This window comes from Mesitornis unicolor, unplaced genomic scaffold (genome assembly GCF_000695765.1).
Source record: "Mesitornis unicolor isolate BGI_N332 unplaced genomic scaffold, ASM69576v1 scaffold9155, whole genome shotgun sequence".
Taxonomy (NCBI): Eukaryota; Metazoa; Chordata; class Aves; order Mesitornithiformes; family Mesitornithidae; genus Mesitornis; species Mesitornis unicolor.
In genome coordinates, this window is record NW_010186182.1 from 29,939 (window position 1) to 56,029 (window position 26,091).

Sequence of the window (26,091 nt, forward strand, 5' to 3'; positions counted from 1 at the left end):
CCTCGTACAGCTCATTTGCTATCACCAGTACGCCGTTATAAAACAGCCAAAGGAAGAACAAGGTATTTTATCATAAAAGAGCAAGGAAGCAGATTCTAAGCAAAAAGTAAAAAAGAGCCTGAGACAAAGGAGGTTTAAAAAGCATGAATTTAAAACAAACTACAGAACCATCAAGCCCTGCCTAACACAACAGAGATTTGGGCACTCAAACTCCTCATCTTTTCAGAAGGTGTTTGCAAGAGTCTGAGAAGAACCTGTACCAGATCCAAGCTATGCAGCTGCTCCCCTTTAGAATGGGGCTATGCCAAAGACCCGGAACCAAACACCCCCAAACTTTTGGAAGAGTTCAGATCTGGATCCAAACTTTGCAGTTCAGGTTCGTCTTGAGCCAAAAACATTAGAACAAACACAAACAGATGCAAAGGAAATAGCTGAAACAAAGCAGCAATAGAAGAGGCATTTTTTGATACCAAGTTTGGTCTTGAATGAATTTTAATTTCCTGTGTGGATTTAGCGCTTGGCAGGCTTATTGCAAGGGAAGCATCTGGTATCACTGCTTGAGTTGTGCCTTTGTGCACTGACTTTTAAGGCCAAAATGGACCATCAGATTCTCTCGTCTGGCCTGTGTAACACATGCTAGAAGTAACTTGGTTTTTACTGATGCACATCTTCCAGGAGCACACCTGCTACTGACTGGAAGTCACAAACAAGAATCTGAAGCATCTGCACTCGGTTGCACTTGGCGATGCTCACAATTAGGAAGATCTTAAGCCTAGTGGTGTTTGGAGTGTCACCAGCTTAAAGAAGAAATAACACACATATTAGAGCAGTCAGCACCACCTGCTTGAGAAGAAGGCACAAGAAATCCTGACCTGCAATCTGTTCAGGTTTCATCCTAACTGCAATTTGCTTAACTCTGACAGTATCCAGCTGCCTCTCCTTTTCAATATGTTTAAGTTCACTATTGCAGTTCTGGACAGGCTGAGTTTCCTGCCCAGTACCCGCCTTCAAAGTCTCCTTGGAGCAGTGAGTTCCTTGCTTGTTACTGCTGTTTACCAATGTTGTTATTCTAGGAAAGAGGCAGATCTTGAATGTGCCTAAATGTCTTAGAACCAAAAGATACACTGTTTGGGAGAGGACTTGATCTCTTCTCCTGGAGGGGCAGTGCTGGTCATCTTCTCAGCACTAGGAAACTGCGTCAAGAGCTTCAGGTTGAAGTCCTCCCTTCGTTCATACTCTTTGCCACGGTAGATGAAGATTTTATTCTGTGGGTAGCAGACGAAAAAGAGCATTAACATTAAGCAAAATGATGAGAAAGAGCTTTCCTAATATCCACAGAGAAGTCTCAGAGATGTAGGTTATACAAAGGGCTGTCTCCTAGCTTAAGAGAACACGTAAGGGAAGAAACACAGGCTGGAGTGAGAACACAGCAACTCTCAGGAGCAAGACCTGCAATGGCAACCTCGTATTTGTCTAGAAAATTCACTGTTCCACATATAAGCATCACTAAACACGTTTGTGTTTTCCAGCACTCTAAGAACTCACACATTCAACACATGAAACCTCAGTCAGGACTGATTTTAAGTAGAACATGTGTGCCAAAAAGTCCTTTAATACAGGGAACCACATGCTCCTTGCCAGACCACTTATGGTATAAATTAACTGAGGGCTCTCCCTATGCAGACACGAGTTTTACCTCCATCCCATACCCAACTCTCTTCAGCTACGATTAACAAACCGGCCAGCTATGGCAATTGTGCACCACAGACCTAACACCAGGCCATGGCCAATGATTTTTCCAAACTGGCCACCAAGCAGTGGTGGTTTTTGGAAGGGATGGATTCACAAACATGACCTGGAGGTGAAAGCCTTCTGTGCCATCCTGTTCCACAGTCCTAAATTAACATTTTTCTTCTTTATTAAGCTTGGCTTCCGTTTAAGGCCAGCAACTTCAAACAACTCCAGTCTGAAAATGTAAATGTTCCTCAATTTTCAATAATACTTGGGAATGTTTTCCAGTACACTGCACCCTGCCCATCTGACTCACTTTGGCTACATTCTCGTATTATAGCTAGCATAGATCCAGCAGTGCTGAGCAGTAATTTCAAACAGGAAGCATCTTTGCATTTTAATTCTTCTGCGTGAGACAGACTCTCACTAATGTGCTTGAGCACTGAAATGATCCGTGTCCTGAAAATTAGGCTGATTCAGGCTGAAAAGCAATGGGATAAATTAATGACAAGCTAAACATTTTCTAATGGCAACAACCATACTTCTGAGGAAGTGTATAGGGCACTACTACAGAAGTTAGATTCTCTTTAAGCCCATATAAGAACACACCAACCATCTAACAAACCCCATTGCAACACACTAACTTATCAGAGTTATCAGTGAATACATCTGGTCCCTCACTTATCTCTTTTTATATACTGAAATATTTTGAAATACTTCAGGGTTTAGATCTCTCTGTGCCATTCAAAGGAAAAGGAGTTTGGCATCTGAATTTTCTTGGGAGTTATTTCTTTTTTTCTTCTCCGAAAGCTGTGACTGTGAGGGTATCCACCCCAGAACCTGAGTGCTGAAGGATTCTTACCCGGAGGAAAGAGGGGAAGCCCTGTCCATAGTATCCAACAGCAAAGTACTCTGGTTGAGGTCTCATCGCCTTCATGATATTCTCATAAAAAGTAGCTCGTTTTTTCTGAAAAAGACAGAAAAATCATCAGCGTTTTTACTTTGGAGTATTCAAGGACACTGCCAGGCCGTAGAGCTCGCATTCCCAGAGACAATTCCTGATCTATTAGTCCTCCCTACAGAATACTTTTTACAACTGCTTTATAACTCATAATTATCCATTTACTTGGTCAAATATTTGGTTTATCTGGGCCAGAATCAACTTCATTTCCTGGTGTGCAGACATGAGAACAATGCCACGGTTTTTGGGATTCCAGAAGGATACTTGAAATCCTTAACTATTGCAACATATTTATTTAGAAACAAATATGTTCTGAAACCGAGGAGACACAAATGGTGACAAATGTCAGAGAACTGGCAGAAATAAAACTGGGCAGATGATTCGCATAGGAAAGAACATAAAGACCATCTGGTTACATCTTTATCCACTAAAAACCAGGATTCAGAACCAAGACGATTCTATAGTTGTGTGTTCACACACGGTAGTTTTACCGCAGAAATAACACGATGAGGAGATTTATGGAGCCTGAAAACACAGCATGCAAATGTTACCTTATTTGATTAACACCAAGAATGCTAAACATCTGCACATGATATTGTCATGCTATTTACAAAGCCAAAACCACACACTTTAGAAAGAAATTATGCAAACATTCTTCTAATATTAAGCTTTGCAAAACCATAGAGGTTACGTTGGTTTGTTTGCCTTTAACCTAAATGTATTTTGGGCTTAATCCACTCAGCAACATTAATTTAAGCAGTCAGCAGCCTGCTGAAAATGGAGAATAAAGTCTTACCAGGAGATGCCCAAGTCCCTCATAATCAAAGACCTTGTTTTCATACATGTCAGCCAGCTCTTTGCTCAGCTGAATGGCTTTCTCCCACATCTCCATGGAGGGCGAAGGGAAGCAGGTGGGGAAAGAAGAGCACAAGAGAAATAAGAGACTCAGTTAAAAGTATTTATTACCACAGATAGGTAAACAAAAAGTTCAGCTGATTTTAATTGAGGCAGTACTTTAATGCACTGCCAACTTTCCCTTAGACTCCACGCTGTACATTTTTTGCAGTAACTACTATAGTCACACAGCTCCTTTGATTTGTAGATCTGAAAGTGATTTACAAAGCCAGGTTTCTGTTGTCGCTCCTGACAGGGAGAACCGAGGCACAAAGAGGTGGAAGGATGCGTTTAAACAGCAAACGAGAGAAGCCCAGGTGGTCTCCTCCTACTCCAATACTGCCTCTCATGTAGAACCATCTATCCAAAACACAACTAAACCAAGTTCAGCATCAGCCAGACAAGCCATGCTGACTGCAGTGCAAAAACCCTGACAAAAGCCATCACCCAGAACAAGGAAAACACCGATAATTTTCTCACTTACCCAGTGTCTTGAACACCGTTAGTTTTTCAGATGCTTTTTGACTAACAAGGCGCGATAGGAGGATTCAAATACCACCAGGATAAATATTTTCTCACCCAGTGTCTTGAACAGCGTTAGTTTTTCAGATGCTTTTTGACTAACAAGGCGATAGGAGGATTCAAATACCACCAGGATAAATACATGCCCTGCTTATACCAGCACTGTGGTCCCAATTAAAAAGCCAGGCCTAAGCATCAAAGCCTGTGACAGAATTACATCTGCTTTTACCCTCAAAACCAACTTTGGCCAGGTACATGCACCAAGGCAAGAATTTACTGGAGAACTGTACAAACCCTGCAGAGACACTCACTTTGCCCCTGTCAAAGAAGGAGATGATTTCTTGGTAGAGCTTTTCCTTGAGCTCCTGTTGTGAGTAGACGTAGTAGCTGTCCCTCTGCAGAAGGTGAGGGACACACGGCTTCTCCGACCACTGGTAGAGAGAAAAAAAAGGGGCAAAGTTGGAAAAACGGGAACGTTTTCAGATTAACAAATCCTTACAGTGCATAGATTCACCTTCCACAGGGATGCATCCAAGGCAAATCAATCATCAATGCAAAGGGAGAACGAGGAAGTTTTGCAGTGATATAAGCTAACAGAATTGTGATTTATTAACGTAAACTAGGGATGCACACACAAACACTGCATCTCAGCAGCATGGCTACAATAGCAAGTAGTCAGTAAGCAGTAACTTCTTAAACCACTCCAGCCAGAAAGCTTCAGTTCTGTTTTTTTCTACATTAGAAGTTTGTTTAAAATCAGTTTAAGAATCAACCTGAACTGGTACAATATTTTAGTCACATATTTTAAAATAACTTTAAAATGTTAATGCAACTTTAATTCTCTCTGCAAAACTGGTGTGATTTTAGCTTAACGTTTTATGCAGAGACAAAAACTGAATGGTTATGGTTTATTATATTAATCTGTGGAAGACATGAAGAGGTGGACAAATCCAAATTAAGATGGCTTAGACTCATACATTTCACAGCGTTCACACAGAAGTGGAAAAAGGCTGTATTATGACCCCAAATGTGGCCATTTTCTCCCAGCTCACTGTAGCACTCTGTTTCACCAACAGTATGTAACAAATTGATGCTAATATGGGTTTTGCTTTCATCCAATTAGTCGCTGTACAATTTGCAGCATTGTGAAGCTCCTTAGTGACCTCTAGGATCTAGGTAATGCAAAGTCACATAAAACAAATCAAAAAATAAAGTGAAATGTTTATTCTGAGCTGCTTGGACTTCATTTATAAACCATTTCCTGACAGTGGAAGCTAACATTTGCTTTAGTGTAATACCTGGAGCAGCTCTGCATGGAGGAGGAGGGTGTATGCAGCCTCTGTGAAGTTCTCACAGTCCGTGTGCAGGTCCCGGAGTTTATAAAGATACCTAAATAAATGAAAAGCAGTTGTTAGCTGTTGTGAAGGACTCTTGTATCAGTGTACAGAACACCAAAATAAACTCTTCTACACATGTTTATGGAGGGAAACCGCCTACCTGATATAGATGTCTTCTCGTTTCTTCTCCTTATAAAAATTCTGCCAAAACCAGAAAAAAAGTCAAACTTTTACAATGTGAAGCACCATGGATCTGCACAAAAATCTCTGGACAAGTGACTTAAGCATCAGTTTTAAATGTTTCAAAGATCTTTGCTGTCATTTTGCCTACTTGGGTGCACACATCCCTGCAACCATCCCTTTAACAGAAGGTGGGACTATCACCTCTAGAAAAGGGGTAAGTTGAAGACAGAAGGTGACCTGTCCAAAGTTACACAGACTCTTTGTAGAGGAACAGGGACTTAAGCCCATGTCTTTCCAGCTATCATCTTGCCACTTGTGTTTCAAGGCTTCAAATTACCACGTAGACAAGGACCAGCCTTGTGACTTGACTTTGGACTGTACATCTTCCTACGTTTTCAAGCTGCCGATTGCCTGATTTGTGCTCATCATTAAATAGAAATGGCATAAAGAATTACTTAAAATCCTACAAAGGAAAAAAAAAGTCCTTGAAGAATCCACAGAAGTCAGGTCGGTAAAGAAGGAGAACCCAAACCCAGCCTTCCCCGTACCAGCACGTTGACGGTGCAGCTCATGCGGTTCTCCTTGCTTTCGTCGTGCATGATTGTCCTGTAGTCCAGCAGGTTCTCCAGCAGGCTGCTGACCAGCAGAGTGAACTCTTCTCCAGATGTGGACAGGTATTTGTGCTTCCGACAGTGCTCCAGGAGGCTGCAAACACACCCCGAAAACAGAAGGGAATGCTCAGTTACGGTTCTGCTGGGTGGTAAGCAAAATGTCAGTGTAAATTGCCCAAAAAGTTGTTACAAATACATTTCCTGAATAGAGACTCTGACAGTGAGAGTGAATAAAGACTCCGAATACCTGTATAGCACTAAGATCACTGTCCCCATATTCACTGGAGTTCTGAATTAGGGTTTCTTTGCATTAGAAAACACAGCCAACTAAACTGTAAAAGAGATCATTCATGTTCTCTATAAAACTTACAGTTTCTCCAGCAAAATCTTGTACTGTTCGTCCCCTCGGCCACCCTCCACTTCCTGGTCCAGCCTGGTTATCAACTCATTTTCAAACTGAAAAGGCAAAAACCCACAATCAAATAAGACAGCAACTCTCCAGAGTGTGGTCTGAACATGAATAATGCTTGTGGCTGGTGTTTCTGAACGGCCCCGCCATCAGATGCTGGATTTACAAGCCAAGTTAGGGGATGCTTTCATTGTTGGAGCAGAATAAAAATAAGAAGCAGCAAAAAAATGACAGGATTGGAGCAACAAATCCTCCCTCTCTCACCCTACAGTCACTGGGAAGTCATGCTCTGGGGTAATTCTTGCCCTTCTCCCCCATCCATCAGCAGTGCAGTTTTGCCAGGGTGAAGCAGCATTGCAGCTTACAGAACGGTCATCCACCCACCCTAAAGAAACTGAACTACTACTGTAAGTTTAAGTCAAGTCACAACTTTCTGGCCATCATCAACACTTGTGACTACTAATTAAAGCAACTTCTCATGATGTAAGAGCCAAGTCCTGTGTGATTACCTGTCTAGTGATGGAGATATGCCCTGTTATCTGCATGCAGGTCAAGTATATGGTCTCAGTTACACCCGTAGCTATTATATAGATACCACTGGAATGGAAAATCCATGCCACACACATCCTGCTCCTTCTACCCACTCCAAAAACCCCTGAGACCCTGGGGCTGACCACACCAAAGACTGCTGACCCCAAGGGAAGAAAGATCCCATACGCACACCGTGGGGTCTAAGCTGGTGTGAGGATGGTGCTTAGGGAGACGCACGTCACATTTGACAACCCTCTGAAATGCCAAGGTGGCTGCCTTTTGGATGGATGGCTCCTGCCCATCTCCAGGGAGAAGACTGTCTACAGCGTAACTACGGTGTCCCTTCCTGGCCTGCCAGCGAGATGTTAATATCTGATATCCCCAGAGGAAAGTGGAAGAGTAAGTCCTTAGAAACCGCAGTGAAAAACTTAACCTTGGGGCAAAAGGAAAGCTTCTCTTTTTCCTTCCTTACTTTCTGGTAGCAATAAAAGGTGACTTATGGAGAAATTTGCACAGGATTGAAACTCAGGGATCCAGGTCCTGTTCCCTGCTCTGTCTTTTTATTTGTGTAGCCTCAAGCAGATAATTTCTGTCCTTTGTAACACTGGCTCTCCTTTCCATAATGGTGGCATCAATATTCAGAAAAGTGTTGTCAAATTTGAAGTTAATGAGGGATTAGTCAGTATGTGAGCAATTACACAGGCCTAACACCTGACTGTCCGGCAATTTTCTTTATAGTGACTTACATCTACAGCCAAAGCTTTGTCTGGAGGGAATTTATATGGTTATTACAAATGTAAATAGGCATTACTTTTTAGAGTACTCTCTTAGGGTCTCCAAATTGCTTCACAGTTTAGATGCGGGTATTCACACATATGCAAAAGCGATGAAGACAGAGAAATGCATTAATTAGCAAAGTAATGCAAAGGTACAGCCAGAGACAAAATGGAAGAGTCCTGACTCCTACAAACCACTTAGCAATTACTTCCCAAAACGTTTGGCACAACATTTGTTTTGTGTGGGGTTTTCCTAGTTATTTAGGTTTTATTCAAATGTTCTCTGCCCCTTCTCGCCCAACGCACACTGTGGAACATCTGTACTGAAGAGAGACGGCTCCCTCACCATATGGAAGTTTCTGTTCCCGCTGAAGTTAAACTCGCACTGCATCATGTCGAAGAAGATGGGAATGGTGGCTTTCCGCAGCTCAGGCTCGGGGACCAGGGTCACCTCCAGGATTGGGCCTACCATTGCTGGAATGAATTTTATTTTGTGGGGACCTGCAAGAAAGTCCAAGTCAGATACATCATATAATGATCATAAAATACAGCTATTCTGCTTAAAATCCATGTTTTATGTGGATAATGGCTACTGAAGGTAGAATTAATACATTATAGCTCCAAAATTCAGGAGCAGTGCAAGAAAATAACTGAACTGAACTGCACCCAATGTTGCAAATCACAAAGGCTGTCTGAAAAACTCTACTCTTGTCCTTCACATGGCAGAACATGCTTTACAAGAAATCCAGTAACTTATCTGAGCAGCTGACATGAGAAACGATCAGCTTTTGCAAGCTGTTAACAGAAAAAGGAAAAAAGAGATTTTGTGCTCTGAAACAGCTGAACCTTAAATGTATTTTCCCCACATTAAACACACAGAGCTTTTAGAAAGAAATAAAGGATTTGAAATCCACTTGAGAGCTTGAATAAAGAGAATTCTTTAGCTGGAACTCACCCAGGTTATACCACATATCCCTTATTTTGAAGCCAATTTCTTTCCTCATGTCCCCGTACCTAGGAAATAGTATTAGAAAGAAAAAATATTTGAAAGTCTTACATACTGAATTACCTTTGGAAGGTTGCTGAAGCAATTTAATAGCAAAACCACAAAATCTATTACCCTCTCCTTAAAAAAAAACCACCACGTGCAAACCTGAATATGCTGAGCATTTCCACCAAGGGGTCCCACAGGCTGTCTTCCCTACTAAGGGTCTACTAAGGAGTTCCTCAGTATTTCATACCTGTTGTTAGATGCTCACCTCATCTCTTTTCTTCCTTACCCAGCCCAGCACTAATGCTCAACGCACAGAGGAAGAGAACGGCCCTGGGCCATCATGGCAGGAGACTGCAGACTCCCCGAGAGCAGAATAAAGCTGCAGCCCTGCTGCTCCATGCAATTCTACCCAGAGTTTTGTGGTATTTGGTGTTTTTCCCTGAAGCTTTAATTGCTGACAAGAATATTTAATTAACAGGCTTCTTAAAGCTGTTGTTACTGCAGAAAAAAAGATGGCAAACATTAACTGTGTATGCCTTAACAAAATTCTATGTCCAGATCTACATACATATTTAGGCACTTGATTCCAGCTAAACAGAGAAGTAAAAGCTGCTCAGCATCCTTTTGAATTTGGCCAAGTTATTAAAAACTACTACTTTTGGGTTGATGAATGCCTCTGAAGCACTCTTGCTTTCAAACAGAAAAGCAAAGAGAAGGGACTAAAATGTTGCAGAGCTTTTAGGATTCTTGCTTACCTACCCTACACAGCAGCTGAGGAATTGCACAAGGTGTTGCTTTGGGAACTATGGCAGCCTTCTAATACAGACCTTACAGTGGAGAGACACTTCTGGCAAGGTGCTTAATTTCAGCTCAGACAACTCAGGATCCATCTGACCAGACATCCACAGTGCAAAGACCTGACATCTGTCCTAGGCACCCCTCCTCCCTTCATCATTGTTCACTAATCAAGCCCTTCCATGGCATATTTTGTCTCAGATTGCATGGGCTACGTCTGGAACAGCACAAATGAAGCTTCTTCAAAGGAAAACTCACTTCTTGATGATCTTGTTGCGTTTGGCTTGGGAGAAGGTCTCCAGCTGGAGAGATTCATGAGTGAGAAAGGCCACTGCCAAATGGAAATAGTTATTCCAGAGCTGTGGAAGAGAAATGAGTCCAAAATAAGGGAAGAAAAAGGAAAAGCAACAATAAAAAGAAAAGCAGCACAAAAATGCTACACAGCCCCAAATGCTGCAGTCTCCCAGGTCAGTGTTCATGTGGAAGTGTACCAACAGTGAGCTGCAAAATGAGTCCTCAGCCACAGCAAGCCAGAAGCACACAGCAACTTAAAATTCCTCACTCTTTTTAGCTTGTACTTTCCAACTAAACGGGGTGACAATGCGTACACCCGTACCGTATTTTGTTCTCAGCTAGTCAAGCACAAATCAGCTGCAGTCAGCACACTGCTCAACTTGACCTTGCAAAGCCTGCAGCAGTTGCATCTGCTTGCAACTTAGTGCTGCACAAACCACAGCTCTGTAATTCAGAACTGCTTTGCTATAAAGACTATGGACGTGTTCTGTGTCAGCAAATCTGTTAACAGTGGGATCTGTCTGTTCTTTCTGCTTTTCAGGAAGAAAATCCAGATACAATGGAACTATTACCTGGAGTTCAAAATTTGCTTGATCCAGAAACAAACGGTTGAGCACAGTGGTAAATTGGTTCACTGCCCGGAGGAAAACCCTGGAAGAGATAAAAACATCCAATAAATGGTGGCTCCTGAAAAAATAACATTGCAGTTCAGGGTTTACAGCTCCTACGTGTAAGAGACAGGGATGGATGCTCCCAAACAAGACAGGTATTCCTCTATACTGCTATTTCTCCTCTTTCCCAGCAGAGGGACATTCAGGGAAAGTTATTCCTGCTTCTGAACAAAACAACCCTTGACTGGAGGCAGATAAAACAGGTAATACTTTTTTGCATCCCCCAATCTCTCTGAGAGTGCAGTGCCATTCCAGAGGGCAGCTTCTCTTAGGTTTAGCCTATCCTCACCACTGAAACATTCAAATAATGTGCTCTGCCTCTGTTTTGAAGATGACTTGCATGATAGTGCCATGCAAATAGGAGCTATATGCTTGTTTCTTCATTCTGTCCCCAGTCCTGTGGGAACATTAAACTCACAGGACACAGGCCCTGGACCACAGGTTTTGGCCACGATTTGCTCCTAGCACAGCAGATAGATTGAGCCAAAGCCATTTGAAATTGTACAGACTTAGCAGGAGAGATTGCCTCACACGAGGCCAAAGTCCACAGCAGAAGCAAACCTGGGCAATTCTAATTTACAGGCCACACTTACGTCCAATGGTAGCTTTATGTTTGCCATGGGGTCCCCCCAGGATTGAAACCCAAAAGGCTCCTCTGGTTTGTGCTGCACGCTCCAGCAGATAGAGGTGACTGATGAACAACTGCATGGTTTTCATGAAAATAAATGGGCAGACACTACAATTTACTGAAATCTAATTTAAATCACCCTGAATCTGTAAGAGATTCTGCTTGTGTGAGTCACCCTCCTTTCAGAACCAGAAAAGGCTCCCAAGCAGCAGCAAGACTTAAAATAGAAGCAACCACATACCTGCTCTGCATCATATTCATCACCATCCAGTCGGCTGCATAGACGTTTTTTCCAATTAGATCCTTAAACATAATGAATGTTTCCATCAGGAAGTCCTGTTGGAAAAATAAAAGCCACCAGGTTAAATATGGCTGTCTGTTATCCACATGAAAATACAGGGAAATGCCAATGTTTGCAGTTGCCTTGATTAACGACTGCATTGATCAGCAATCGATAGACTGTACCTCCTAAAAAGGATCTTCTATTGTGTGGGTATATTCCAATAACTAAATTATTTCTGACATCTCATCCATTCAATTACAGAGGAGAAATAATTCCACAGAACATGATCTGTTTAATTAAATCTGTCTGTACTGTTTTGAATTAAGCTGCGTTGTGGGGAGCTCTGGTGCACAAGCAGGATTAAGAAGAAAAACCAATACTCAAGGACTTGTTTCCAAATATCTGAATGACAACAGTGTAACAGCCCTATGCGGTATCTTCTATAAAGATGGAAATAATAATGTATTTTCACTTCCCCAGTTAGTTAAGTCTTTTCTGGTTAAGGAGGACAGTTAAACATGGGTAGTGAACATGCTGTTAGATACATGGTTTAGAATACATTACTGTAGGAAAGACACTTATTGCACAAACATTAAAGTGCTCCACACAAAGCTGTATCACACCTTAAAACTTGGGCAAGGCAAGCTTGAATTGTAGAGTAAGGAGAAAGGAAAAGGAAAAAGGAGAGAGATGAGCAGAGAAGGCAATATCAAGAATATTGATCTCTATACTGTGGTCTCTACAGATATAAACGCTACCGATGAGCATTTAAATGGATTCTATTTTCTACAAAGACAGCACATTGGCATTCAAAAATGAGACGAACAAGAAGAGGTCACATGAGAAATCACCACCTTGCAAAGATCTCCAGCCAAAAAACGTTCTGTGGAGCTGAACAGCTTGCTCTGAAGAATTGGCAAGCGACAGTGATGTGGAGGGAGAAATGGGCATTTGGTGCTGCCTCAGGAAAAAACCTTTAGGTGTTATTAAATCAGAGCTTGACAGAAAGGTTTGGCCTTGACATGGGGCACCTTGAAGATATGAATTAACTTATAACGGTGTTAAACCAACCAAGTAATGATGCAGTGCCAGGGCTGAAAATACCAAAGCAAATAAACCCAACAATAAGCAACAAAAACAATTATAGCAGTAAAGCAAAATGCAGTGTTTAATTGGTACTAACAACTACTACATCACCAAAACCATGGGCTTGTGTCTCTAAGTGTAAGGATTTGTAAAAGTCAGATTACAAATTGCTATTTTCGACCAGTATCTGTTTCAAATATATGCAAGTAGCTTTAATGATGACATAATTCACCCTCTCGATATGTCTTCATACAGAAGATTTATGTATGCACACAAGATTACAAGAGAAATATTCTATTTGAGTCAGAAGATGCAGAATTACATGGTAAAACAAGATGTATTCAGCTTGCAAGCTGGGCTTCAATCTGAAGTTTCCACTTCAGGAAAGACTTTGAGCATCTGTTCAACCTTAAACTTGAACTGGATTTACAATGGTCTCCTCCTAACTCAACTCCTCTTTAGGTAAAAGAACAAATTCTGAATTAAAGCCCACTCAACATAAAATTTGTTTTGAATTCTGCTTTGAATCCACCTTTTTCCAAAATCCATCACTTTGCCTTCCTAGCACCCTTCTTCCTCAAACACATATATTTCTATATAACCCTGCTGAAAACTTTCCACTATTCACTTGATGAACACTAGCACAATTCCTGAATGTACTTCATTTTGCTGCTTCTTTCTTCCCAAAAAATTACTTGGGTAGGACAAGAAGCCATTCTAAAACTCGATGGTGAGTGCTCTCCATAGACAATGTAGACAAGTGGCCTTTTAGAGGCAGAAGAGACAGAAATGTGTGTGTCCTGTAGGTGGCTATGTTGCTCAACAGATCGCAAGCAATTCCAGAGATCACCTTGCTATCCAAAATGAATTACAAACATACTCTTGTGGGTTTTCATCTAGCTTTTACAGCACTTCTAAGTTGCAAAACAAGGAGTTTAGGGACCGAAAAAAAAAAGCCAGAACAGTTGCTGTGTCATGCCTCAGAGGCTTGCACAAATACTGGGTTTGGTTCTGACTTGTTCTGGGCAGTTTGGGGTAAAATCCAGACAGAGCTGTTAATTCTAAAGGCCTCAAAAAACCCAGCAACCTAATGTTGGTTGGTTTTATACTGGTTGCTTTCATACATAATGTTTCGCCTGGTTTCATACTGAAAGCCTTGGGGACATGAACTGCACACAGTTTTTAACACAGAGGGAACTATTTGCATTGCTGCCCACTAAAGCATTTCATTAAACTCTGGAGGAGAAAGAATAAGAAAGAAGGAGATAAAGAGAATAGGATCACAAATAGACACAGAGCAAGTGAGGGGAAAATGCTTTTTCTTTTCATCCTCATTTACTCTTCTGGTTCCTGATTTTTTACTTGCACAGACTTAAACAGGCATTAAATGTATTTTTACTCAATGTTACAAATGCTGCTCTCAGGCTTTCCTGAGTCAGCAATGTCCACAGTGTATACCCAGCAGGGGTGATGTGAATATATCCCCAGTGGCTGTGGCATTAGGTGCCCATAAGTCACTGCTGATGAATGCAATATACGCACTCCAAACTGAACACAGCAACTTGAAATGACCTTTCAGAAGCAGAGCAGAATTCTTTATGGACTGAGCTAATCCCCCAGCCAAGCTGACTTACAATAATGTCCTGCCTGGTTTTGAAAGTATTGATGTAATGGGTGTAATGGGAATCATCCATCTGCCTCAGGATGGCTGTCATGCAGGCCACAAAAATACCCTGGAATAGAAAAAGACCAAAACATTTGATTATTTTCCTGTATTAAGCACTGTTAAGTTCAAATTGTGGCATAAAAAAGTTGTTCTGCCTAATCAAGTATCACTGGTCACAATGCTGCTGATCTGTCTCGCCCCTTGCTTAGTCCTCTACTCCAAACCAGCCAAGAATTCCTCAATTTCAAGCATGAAGTCTGGGTATAGCTTTCTTTCTTCCCAGGGATGACAGATTGCCAGAAAAACACATCCTCCAAACAATGGAATACACACACACACACACATATATATGTATATACACACGCACACTTATACAAACCATTTCATCACATCTTAAAGGCTTTTTCCAACTTAATTGACTCTATGACTTTCAGATTTACTATGGCCAATTGTAATTCTCACAGCTGATGTATTTGTAATAGAATTAAATTGACCTTAGAGTTATCAAAAATAACACATTACTATCTATGTCCAGCTCCTGATTTTTCCATCTCTCTGTACATGAAGTACAGGGTAAATTAAAACGAATCAACTTGCTACACCTTCTAAGATGCCACCCACTAATCAGAAATGTCCCTTAGAGATGCCTCACCCTTCAGCATTTAATCCTACTCAGCCAGGGTGACAAACGAGCATTTTTTCAGCAAAGACTCCTTGCGTATTAGGAACTGCACTGAAACCAAATTCTCAGTGCACAAGGGCTCACAGAAACTTGACATCACAGCCAACTGTGACTCAGTTCAAACTGCTGCTGGAGTAGGACAATTTGTATCTTAATACCTGGTTCTCAGAAAACCACCAAAAGCCACGTTTGAGTGGCACAGAAGTGCTGCAGGAAATGGAAAGATGATTTCATAAACCACTGCTACACACTGAAATCTCCCAGGAGAATAAATTCCACGATAACAAATGGTAAAGTAATAACCGAGGCAAGTAAAAGGCTCTCACAATGTGTGGAGACTGTCTGCTCATGCCAATCACCGTGCGGTTTATCCTCCTCAGCAGCCGCTCCATGATCTTCTCGATGTGCACAGCAGTGGGCCCCTGGGGATACCCAATAAGGAAAATGTGAGACAATCCTTAATGTATACTGTTCAGTATGTATATAATGCATACAGTCATTATCTGTAAAAATAAAAAAAAGGATGTAAAAAACACATGAGCAAATAGATTCAAATACTGTAGGTATACAATTTGTGGGGAGCTAGCGTAATTGATCTGTACCAGCTTCAATAGTTCATCCTGCTCTGATTTGGCATTTGCTTGCCCTGAATAGTTTTTCAGTTCAAACTATTATTTTCACAGAAGCTTAGAATAAATTTCCATGACTAACGTGGCGAGTAACTGTGTTGTCCAGACTGAAGAATGATCCTCGTCCCTGTTTTACAGCAGAGAAAACAGGAAACCAAATACTTCTGTGACTTCAACAAGCCACCAAAGTAGCTGGGAACAACATTTTGGTCCCTTGAAAGGAAAGCAATTGCTAATACTGTAGTGAGAACCACTAATTCAAGCTTTCATGGCTCCTTTTTAGACACAGCTACTGTACATGCAAAGATATTAAATGAACTATACAGCAATGCAACTACTTCTGCAAACATCAGAACTTCTTTAAAACATAAGCTCAGAACATTTCTTTGCCATAACCTCTCAACAGAAGAATTGACCTTAATTCGCACCCTTCCCAGTTCATGCTCACCACATCTTTCCGATCCAGGACTTCAAGAATGTTGCTAAGGAGCTGTGAGGAGGCCTCATGGTCAGGCTTTTTGGAGTTGTCATCCAGCTGGCCGCTGAGCTGATCTATCAGCAGTGGCAGAAGAGCATCTCTGCACTCTAAAAAAAATAAAATCAAAGAGAGCACCACATCTTGTTGGTCTCAGAAAGTTCTTCATCATTCAGTACACATGGGTACCACGCGGTAGCTTTCTGCTCATAACTTTATCTTGGACACCAAAACGTGCTTAAATCCACTACAACTAACAGACTAGAGTCATAAAAATCTGTAATCACGTGCATTGCATCAAAGAGCTCACTGTCTGTCTAAAGCAGCACACTGGATCAGGATCCTACAGCATTAGGCACTTTATAAACACCAAACAGCAAGAAGAAGTTTCGGTTGTTCCAGTTTTGAAACCACCATGGCAAGGAATATTTCTAAAGATGGATTTAACAGTAGACTACCACTGATAACTGATGTAAAGGACATGGGAACTTGAAAGGCATTTTTGTTTTTAGAGGCACACGGCTCCATGCAGAATCCAGAGACTTCAATCTGCAACTTACCAGACTGTTTGAACAGATCACTCTCGACTATCTTGGTCATGCAGTTTAGCTTCTGCCGAACCAGCTGGTTGTCAGGAATGCTCTGGATAAACTTGCTGAAGAGGACACTGGTGTGCAAACCACAAAATAAGCAGCAGGTCAGCGTTTTCACCCAGTGCAATCCCACCCTACACTGACACCGTCCTGCATCTGGGCAAGTCAAGCAGTTGTGTCACTGTGCGGACGTGTTACCTTAAACTGTCTCCAGGCGAATTACTAGAAAACCCCAACTTGTTATCAAAAAGCTCAGCACAGGACTTTTAGTAAAACTTAACAGTATTCAGAAACACCAGGCTTCATTTCTTTTAAACCTCCTAAAATGCAGCTTGCAGCCCAAGACACACCAGATACATCACAAAAGCTTATAAAGAGGCAACACTGTCTGCCCTCCAGTGCCAGCACAAGATAATCGTAGTTACTTTCACAGAAAAGGAAAGCGGAATTTTGCAACCCTTCAGCAGACCACTGCTGAAACCTGGAACACTGTTACGTACAATCACAGGAGCGTAGCCTTCCAGATGCCCCTTTCATCAAGTGATGACTCATTTCAATCTGAGATTCCATTAAATTAAATTCCACCTACATTTGCTGTCTGTCCACTGTTTATGAGCAAATTATGTGTGTCAGAACAAGGAGGCATGGTTAGGAGGTTCTGGGCAAGGCTATGAACACCAAAGAATGGAAATCCAGAGTGCTGTGAATTTCCTGAATTAATACAACCTCAGTTTTCCTGACCAAGGCTATGCCTTTGTCACACACTTTTGTTTACCTCAGAAGCAATCATTAAGAATTGGTAGAAACTTGCACAATATTTCAATGTATCACTCCCCAGACTTCAAATTTTGGTTTTCAGTAAAATTTCAAAGTGCCTAAGAAATATGCATAGATTCCTTTGAGGCAAACTGACTTCCTTTGAAGCGCTGCAAGCGCTTCCTCAAACTCACGCACAGTACATGCATCATCATGTCATAACCAGAGCGGCTGTTTTTAGGAGACTTTCCAAAAGTCTTCCCAAGAGATGAGCTGGGTTTAGAGGACAAGCAAACTTAATGTGGTTACCTGAGCTCAACAGGGTCAAATACTAGTTTGACATCATTTATGATGCTTGGCAAATACTTTAAAGCTGCACCCTGCAAGATAAAAAAAAAAACACAAGGACATAAAACACACATGGAAACTGAGTTAAATGAGATAGTTCATTCTGAAAGGGTGTTAAAAGTCTCAACAACAATGCCCATAGCTCCCATGGCAAATCTAGCTTTTGTCAAGAGCAAATATGCTGACACCTGTAGAGAACTGGCTTAAGATCAAACTGAAGCATCCAAAGAGCCTCCAGCAACCATGCATCTGCAGTGCAGAGCAGAAAGGTGCAGGAGGAAGGATTCGTAGCCAAGATCTTCAGTTTCTGCAAACACCCTGCAGTTGCAGGGATTATGCTCCTTACAGCCTGACATGGAAAGCGCTAGTCAGTTAAACTGACTCAGTGTTCTGCATACTTTAGCATGTCCACAGACACAGTAATAAGTTATCTAGGTACTAACATGGCTTTAGTAAATGTAGCATCCAGACAACCAGCTCTAACAGCAACTGAAGGTCTAAAGGTGATGTTCTGTGGCTGCTGCCACAAGAATCAAAGTTGGGCTGTAAATCACCCAAGTGCTAATTAAAAGTTTAGAGTTAATCTTTCCTTCAAACAGAGAGAAGCACGTTGGCTAGAAGAACTTAAAGAAGAAGAGCAATCTAAAAGCCTCATTGCCTTTAGCAATCTAACAGCCTCACCGCATGGCTGTTCTGCTCCTCCTCAAAGGATGAACAGAAGGTTCATAATCCAGTTGACACCAGGAAAAACGAGCAAGTATAAGATCTAAGATATACTCAGAAACCATTTGTTTTTTCATTACTTTCATTCCCAGCATTACGTGACTTCAGCAGCGGTTCAATGTTTCTATCTCCATCGCCCTCAAGCTTGGTGCTCCTGGTTGAAGCACCTTCCACACTGCAGTGTATTACACCTTTGCTGGTGGTTAGCTTTCACCCTAGCAGGTGCTGAAGGGTTCTGAGCAAAGCCACAGCTCTCATCTTTATTTGATAAACTTCAGTGTTTAAATATTCCTTTCCTGGACACACAGTTCATTAAAACAGTCATTCAGAGGTGGTGTGACTCATCCGAATGGGTTTTACATGCCTCAAAGCTTGTCCCTTTTTCTGCCTGCCCCCAGCTGTATCAGTTGATCTAATAAAAGATATTACCTCTCGCTGCAAATTATGCTTACCTTAATCTTGACAGCTTCCTCTAAAGGCCGGTCCATGAGGACGTTGAAGGAGAGGAACAGCTTGCGTATTGCATCGTTAAATTCATCCCCATCTTCACTTTTCCCATAAAACCTACAAAGAACAGAAGAAAACCCCAGTTATACACATAAATCCAGGCTAAAAGTGCCACAGTAGCTGCAAGGTGATTTTATCCTGTGGAACAACATCTTAAAGCAATCTCCTCCTACAAAGACACGAGTCTAAAAATGGCATCAGGGATTCTGCAGTCATTTAAATCTGTTCTAAGAGAAAAGCTGCACGTTTTCAACTGCCATTGCATCCAACTCTGCTTGGGTTCTGTGAATCAAGTAGCTTATTCTGTATTAAACAACAAAAAAAATTAGAATTAACAAAAGAAAAGGATTCCCAACTCTCACTATAAACCTCTGAAAAGACATTTTGATGGTACGGTAAATCCACTGTCATTGACCATATCCTAACTGAATGTGTCACCCTAACAAGTAACTCTGTGTGCATTTCTTTCTTAGAAGTTTCTTCAAATGAGGAAGTCATTCCATGTTTTGATTTTTTTAATAAATAACAGGTTCCTTTTCAGCTCTACCATACACTGCCTATAGCATGCTACAGGTGGCTAAAAGGATTCTCCTCTTCAAATCAGGTATTTCAATTTATTTTCTCCAGCTACAGACAGCGGGCAGAAGGACACTCCTCTTAATAATTTAAGGATAGAGGATGTGGTGAAGAATATCCCCTCCAGTGGTGTTGACTGGAAGGAACTCCAGTGACTTCCAAAAGGACACGCAAGGACGGCAGTGACCTTGGTCTCACCTCAGGTACAATATTCGTGACTGGACGATGAACCGGAACAGGTACTTCAAGGCTTTCAGAGCAGCAAACAGCAATTCTGTCTTGCTGGAGTCATCAGCATTTCCCACGTAACAGTTCAGTACTTTGGTGAGTTTCCTTTGGAAATAAAGCAAAAAGGAGAACAAATACAGACATAAACATCTGTGTAAGTCCAGCTTCCGTATTCCAGAGAGGAACTACAGTCTAATAATGAGACAACGGACAGGAGTTCCTCTTCACAGCCCATTTCCTTCTGAAATCCTTGGCTTCAGGGGATGCCAGATTTTCATAACCAGCTCACGAATTCTCAAAGAAGTCTACAAAATTGTCTACAGATTCCAGCTTCTTGATCTGCTTTTCTTTTTCCCCTAAAATGAAGTGTTCAGGAAGCTGGAAAACCCATTACTACTGAAAGTGGCCTGACACCTTCTCCATGTGTTTGTATTCCCATTTGTAAAGCACAGATCCCCTGCTTTGCTGGATTCTGGCATCTGGAGCACACGAAGGACACTATATATGACATTATAGTCTACTTGGCATTATGCAGGTATCACACTGTCAAGCTAAGCTGGAAAAAAAGGCAGTGGAACAACCAAGCTAAGATACAACGTGCCCATTAATCAAAGAGGTTTATTTATAGTAAAGAGAAATAAGAATGACGAATCTTCCATAGGTTACAGGGAAGAAGGAAAGGAAATCGTATGCAGTGATTGTGGCCTGGGCAGGGAAGCAGAAAGCAATTGAAGAGATGGGGACTTCAGAGCTGTGTGGATCCGTGTTTCCTCACAGAATTACCTTTAGGTTGACAGCCATTAAAAGAGGCTGGATACTCAGGACTAGGAATTGCCAAGAAGAGATTTTTAGAGAGGAAAAGGAGTTTAGTTTCTTGTTTTGCCCTCAATTTTAACTTTTTAGTTGCCTGTTACCATGAGGGTAATGGCCATTGGGTTGAGGGGCACGAGATCAAGGAGCTGGAGAGATCAGGGTGTTATTCCTGGGTCAAACTTTTTTCTGCTCAAAGCAATTTTGGGATGGGTTGAAAAGGTTGAGGCAGATACAGGCAAACAAAATGGCTCCATAAGCAGCAATACCTATCAGACCAGATTTCTTATGAATTTGTGTTCTTTCATCAATTTTCACCACCATCCCCCTGCATACCAACTTCTATTTTCCGTTGCCTTCCGCATATACCCGTAACTGGCATCTCTAACCCTCCTGCCAATCTTTTAGCAGCAATATTAGACCAAAGCACTCCAAACTTATAAGGGAGAGATGTATACAGTCTGACTACGTTAAATCTGTTATCATTAGAAAGCAGGTTGAAAAACATTCAGATGCTTTTATAACACACACACAGAAGACTACAGGTCATTAGAGAGTCTGATATATGGTTTTCCATGACAGAAAAGAATAATATAATAGAAACTTTTTACAGGGCAAAAATAGTAATTTCAGGGTTTCCTTCTTTCCTGAAAGCAGAGAAGAGGTCTCATGTGGTCTGTGCTGCCTCTACCACATTAGCATAGTTTACCGAAACTATCAGTGAGACTCTGCCTGAATGACAGCCCGTGGGTTTGTGGTTACCAATACTCACACGTATGCCAGGGTGGCACTGAAGTGCTTGTAAATATACGTTTCAAGTACAGGGTTGAAATGCTGGAACTTGATGTCGCCAATCAAAGAAATAATAAATACCTGCCAAAAATCAGAAAGGAAACACATGTACAGAGCTGCACAACCTCTAACTCACTCAAACATAACTCAGTCTCTAATCCCTTGTCATTTATTTTGCTTCTTTGTTTCTCCAATAGCGTTAATACTACAGATAGCACTGTTCATATTCTAATAGTGACTAAATACCATGGTGTGTGTGACTGCATCATTGCTCAGAAGATAGGATATAGCAGCAGCTGGATAGGAAAGCATTGTGACTCTGAACAAGTCGTTTCAGATAGATAATCAGGTTTTTATCTTCTGTTAATTGCCTTAATGCAAGAAGTTACCTGAAGAAATTACTATAAATTACATAAACATTTCTTACTGTTCTCACTGTGGTCACTAAAAAGCTCAATGAGTATCTCAGTCCTAGCCGGTGAAGTGTCCTAAGAAGTGTTTAAATATGATTTATTTCTCAGAACAAAAAACCACTTGGTCACCTCAAGGAAGCACCAGGAACAGACTGAAAAACAACTATTCTAAATCCACAAGAAAAGACTCACTCACCAGTGCATCGAACACAAGGAAGTCATAGGTTTCATTTTCTGACATCTCCATCATGATGTTGAAAAGTGCATCAAGGGTGTCTTGCAAAAACTAGAGGGAGAAAAAAAACCAGGAAAAGATTGGGAAAAGACAGCTGCTTCTGGAACTCTGCACAGGAGCCTTCTCCTTTGGATCATTTTTCCCCTTCCAGCCTAGCCCAGTTGAAATGTAAAAGCTGTACATGAAATAATATTTTAAAAGGGATCTTAGTCCTGTATTCATTCATATGCTTGTCATGATCATCACACTGTTCTTCCTCAGTATAGCAAGGAAGATCTTTCTTATAAAGTCACCACTATCTCCCTGATCCTGGTAACATTTAATTTCTGTAATTCTGGTGAATGCCACTAAAAAGAGCATTTGGGGCAAACTATAGCTTTTGTTCCCCTGTTGCTCTAAGCAGTCTCCTAGCCTAAACACAAAGCTTTCGAATACCACACAATTACAACCCTTCAAGGTCAACACCAAGCACATATGTAAGTGTTTGCACACTAAAGAAGACTCAAATCTCTCTGCATACCTTTACAATTTCTCCTCCGTCCACCTCCATCAGCTTCCTCAGGTTGTGAGCTATGTTCTGAGAGTTCGAGCGCCAGTTCAACAAGCCCAGCAGGTCAACTGGCAAGGACAGAGCATCAGCAATTAGAAAGACATTACACCACCACAGCTGACTTAATGGCTGCAGAACAATACAGAACAAGCACTAGAGGTTATTTTTAGGAAAACAAACTTGCAAGGGAAAGTCACAGTGATGTATAAAATATTACCTCGAGATGGTTCTTTCATCTTGGCAAGAAAGTTAAGTTTTGCTATAAACGGAAACTGTGGTGTAATTTGATAAAGAAAGGCACTTGGATTTGGTAGGCTCCTCATTCACTCAAGATATCTCAAGCTAGGAATTTTATTAGGGTGCATGACTTTTCTTACTAATGCTTGTGTTTACTTTAGAGCAGCCTCTCGGAGATAGTTCTTAAAGCTAGAATTGAAATCTCCAGTAAGAATTACATTAAGCTGCACAGCTATTTATCAGAGTTCTGTGACATCCCAGGTCCTCAGATTTAGCTACACACTACAGCTGAGGCTTTCAAAGCAAATGTGGTTGGCCTGCACGTCAGATGGGTAATGAAAGTCAGATTTAGTCCTCATGCACACGGATGTTCCAGTATGGCACTGAATTTAAGCCAAACTCACACTGTGAGCAGAACAGCTCCTGCCCATCTTGCAGCAGCTACACCTTGCTTTGTTTAGCCCTAAACCAAAAGGATTCTGAAAACATACACAGTCACTGACAGGTGTAATTTCTATGCATGCTGACAAACCTGTTCAATTTAACACTGGTAGCAAATTCTCACGTGACATGGTCTCTAGCAGCTGCATAAATACCTTTATAGCTCATACTGGCAATTAGATGCCAGCAATACTGGGACTGGGCTTCCATTGACACATGAAACAGGAAGATTCAAGTTAAAGCTCTATGTCCATACATGCTGCAACATCAAAATAATTTGCATAAAGAAAGTGCCCTCTTTATTTCAAAGTTACAGCATGATACCTCTAGGCTGCTAATGCAAGACCTACCATTCTGGGTAAGTTTGGTGGAGCAGATCAAAGTGGCAATCTGGAAGCTGTCCTTTGTGCTGTCTTTAGTGGGTGTGAAGTTGGCCAGATGGTGCAGATTTTTCCCCGAGAGGGCCTCCTTCTCCTCGACCTCCGTTTTGGTACAAGGAAGAGTTAAATAGCATTTAGCATCTTCCATCTTCTTGTTATCACCCTGTTGGTTGAACACAGCAAAGACAAGGCTTATCTCACACTGAGCACACCTCACCTCACTTCTTGCAGTTCTCATCTGCAGACACACTTCAACACAGTGACAGCTTTGAAGGCTTGAAACACCTTTTCATGCCTATGGTTGTTTACTCACATTGTCGGTTTGGGCCTCTAACTTCAGGGAACAGAAGTCACCCATACTTACTATTTTCAGTGATTATATTCAGTTATTTTCAGTGATTCAAGCCACAGTGTTTAAGGAAGCTTTTTGACCACCTCACTCTGTAGCTTTCTATGGCAAAGCATTACCTTTTTCCTCTTACTGTGATTAACGGCACTGGGTCTCTCTTCCCACCACACGTTGGTTATTAAAACAACATAAAAATTGCTGTCCTATTATCCTAGATTTAAAATCTACACAACAATGGTGTTTACCTTATAAACAATCAAGTTGTGTTTGCCATCTTGCAGCGTTGTTCCATCCGCATTCATCAGCTTCACAAAGCTCATGCCAAAAGCTCTCTCAGACTTATCCCTAGCTGCAAACAGAAAGAAAAACCTTTATTAGGAATTGTCTCATTTATGACCATACAATGCATAATGCAGCTGTGTTCAGCTTCTTCTTTATTTAATAGCATCACACAACAGTGACACAGAGCTAGCAAACTTTGTGATCCACAGTAGCAAGAGCTCTCTTTCTTTCCCTCTCATCCCAAGGCACTTAATAGGTACCTGCAACTACACAGAAAACCTTCCTCTCTGAAGCATCATCTCACCACACAATTTTAGTGGTTAATTGTGCTGCTAGATGGGCATGGATAATTGTATAGATATTTAGGTTGGGATTTTGCAAATCTGCTTGTGAAGTATTGATGTGGAAGCTTGCCACTGCACCTCCCAGGCACCTTAAGAGGATTGTTGAGAGCCTTTCAAGGCTTTATTCACACATTATTGATCTTATTTCAGGGATCTGAAGTCACTTGATGAAACTTCTGGCTCTAACTTTCTCATTAGCCTTTCATTAACCTAATTAGAAAACCTCCTATAGGAAGACCATTAGAAGCCCACCAGGCCTTGCACTGAATTCTGTGAAGGCCTTGAAATAAATTAAACATACCACCATACACTGAGAAGCCAAAGCAGCAATAAGCACTGACAATTGTCTAACAAGAGAGCTAACACGTTGCTCCCTATCTAATTTCACTTTTAGACCAAACCCAGCACCAAACCTTTTTTAAGGCTGTGAAAAGTCTGAATTATTTTCCTTTGTTTTCAAGAAAATCCACAACTCTGGAAACAAGTAGAAATGCAAGCACTACACCTTTGATACTCAAAATATCTCAGTGAGAGCAGGAAGAATACAGCATTACAAGGGGTAACGGACACAAACTCAAACACAGGAGGTTCCACTTCAATTTAAGAAGAAACTTCTTCTCAGTGAGGGTGACAGAGCACTGGCCCAGGCTGCCCAGAGAGGTTGTGGAGTCTCCTTCTCTGCAGACATTCAAAACCCGCCTGGACGCCTTCCTGTGTAACCTCATCTGGGTGTTCCTGCTCCGGCAGGGGGATTGGACGGGATGAGCTTTGGAGGTCCCTTCCAATCCCTAATGTTCTTGATTCTCTGATACTGTGATCCCTGCAGATCTTTTCTGATACTTACATTCCTGCGATGACCGATGTCGGAAAGTGAATCTTAAATGGCAGCGACTGACTTCTTCTATGGCAATGGATACCTGCACATAATACAATGAAAAATGCAGCAGCAGCACTCTCCATCTGCAGTCCATTTACAGGACATTCTGCTACTGAGGCACCTACTGGTTTTAAATTAGTTGTTTTCTACACAAAGGAAGCAAGACAGTAAATTACGCGCTCTTACCTTTACAGTTTCATACCAGCAAGGTTGCTTGACTTGATAATAAACAACAGACTTATATTCGGAGATGCCCTCATAACCAGCACCAGGATGGATAGCTTTCTTTGGACAAAAAGACAAGGGGAGGAGGGAAAAGGGAAAGGTAAGGTCTAGGATGAAAGCAGAAAGTTTCTTAGGTCAGAAATTTTCAATGAATATAACTGTCAGAGTTACTCAAAGCCCACGGTTCACAGTCAAGGGAACTCAATGAGTGTCACAACTTAGAAAGTTTTACAGTCTTTAAAGATTTTCTTACGTATCTCATTAATG

At 41.4% G+C, this 26,091-nt stretch overlaps 1 protein-coding gene across 1 annotated transcript in view; it reads right to left on the bottom strand.

Moving 5' to 3' along the window:
* The window catches only part of DOCK5 (dedicator of cytokinesis 5), a gene marked incomplete at its 5' end in the record, with an annotated part of 38,068 nt that extends 12,184 nt beyond the window's left edge, over positions 1–25,884 (bottom strand). The window contains 27 exons of the mRNA XM_010185078.1: positions 1,124–1,265; positions 2,594–2,698; positions 3,489–3,578; positions 4,420–4,539; positions 5,407–5,497; positions 5,606–5,646; positions 6,177–6,333; positions 6,610–6,695; positions 8,302–8,456; positions 8,911–8,969; positions 10,003–10,103; positions 10,611–10,689; positions 11,579–11,673; positions 14,341–14,439; positions 15,381–15,476; positions 16,132–16,268; positions 16,719–16,825; positions 17,817–17,887; positions 19,031–19,142; positions 19,860–19,994; positions 21,472–21,572; positions 22,101–22,190; positions 22,660–22,757; positions 23,718–23,910; positions 24,342–24,445; positions 25,567–25,639; positions 25,786–25,884. Of these exons, the coding sequence (XP_010183380.1) occupies positions 1,124–1,265; positions 2,594–2,698; positions 3,489–3,578; positions 4,420–4,539; positions 5,407–5,497; positions 5,606–5,646; positions 6,177–6,333; positions 6,610–6,695; positions 8,302–8,456; positions 8,911–8,969; positions 10,003–10,103; positions 10,611–10,689; positions 11,579–11,673; positions 14,341–14,439; positions 15,381–15,476; positions 16,132–16,268; positions 16,719–16,825; positions 17,817–17,887; positions 19,031–19,142; positions 19,860–19,994; positions 21,472–21,572; positions 22,101–22,190; positions 22,660–22,757; positions 23,718–23,910; positions 24,342–24,445; positions 25,567–25,639; positions 25,786–25,884 (2,836 nt within the window). The remainder of the gene's footprint in view (positions 1–1,123; positions 1,266–2,593; positions 2,699–3,488; positions 3,579–4,419; positions 4,540–5,406; positions 5,498–5,605; positions 5,647–6,176; positions 6,334–6,609; positions 6,696–8,301; positions 8,457–8,910; positions 8,970–10,002; positions 10,104–10,610; positions 10,690–11,578; positions 11,674–14,340; positions 14,440–15,380; positions 15,477–16,131; positions 16,269–16,718; positions 16,826–17,816; positions 17,888–19,030; positions 19,143–19,859; positions 19,995–21,471; positions 21,573–22,100; positions 22,191–22,659; positions 22,758–23,717; positions 23,911–24,341; positions 24,446–25,566; positions 25,640–25,785) is intronic.
* Between the last annotated feature and the right edge of the window lie 207 nt (positions 25,885–26,091).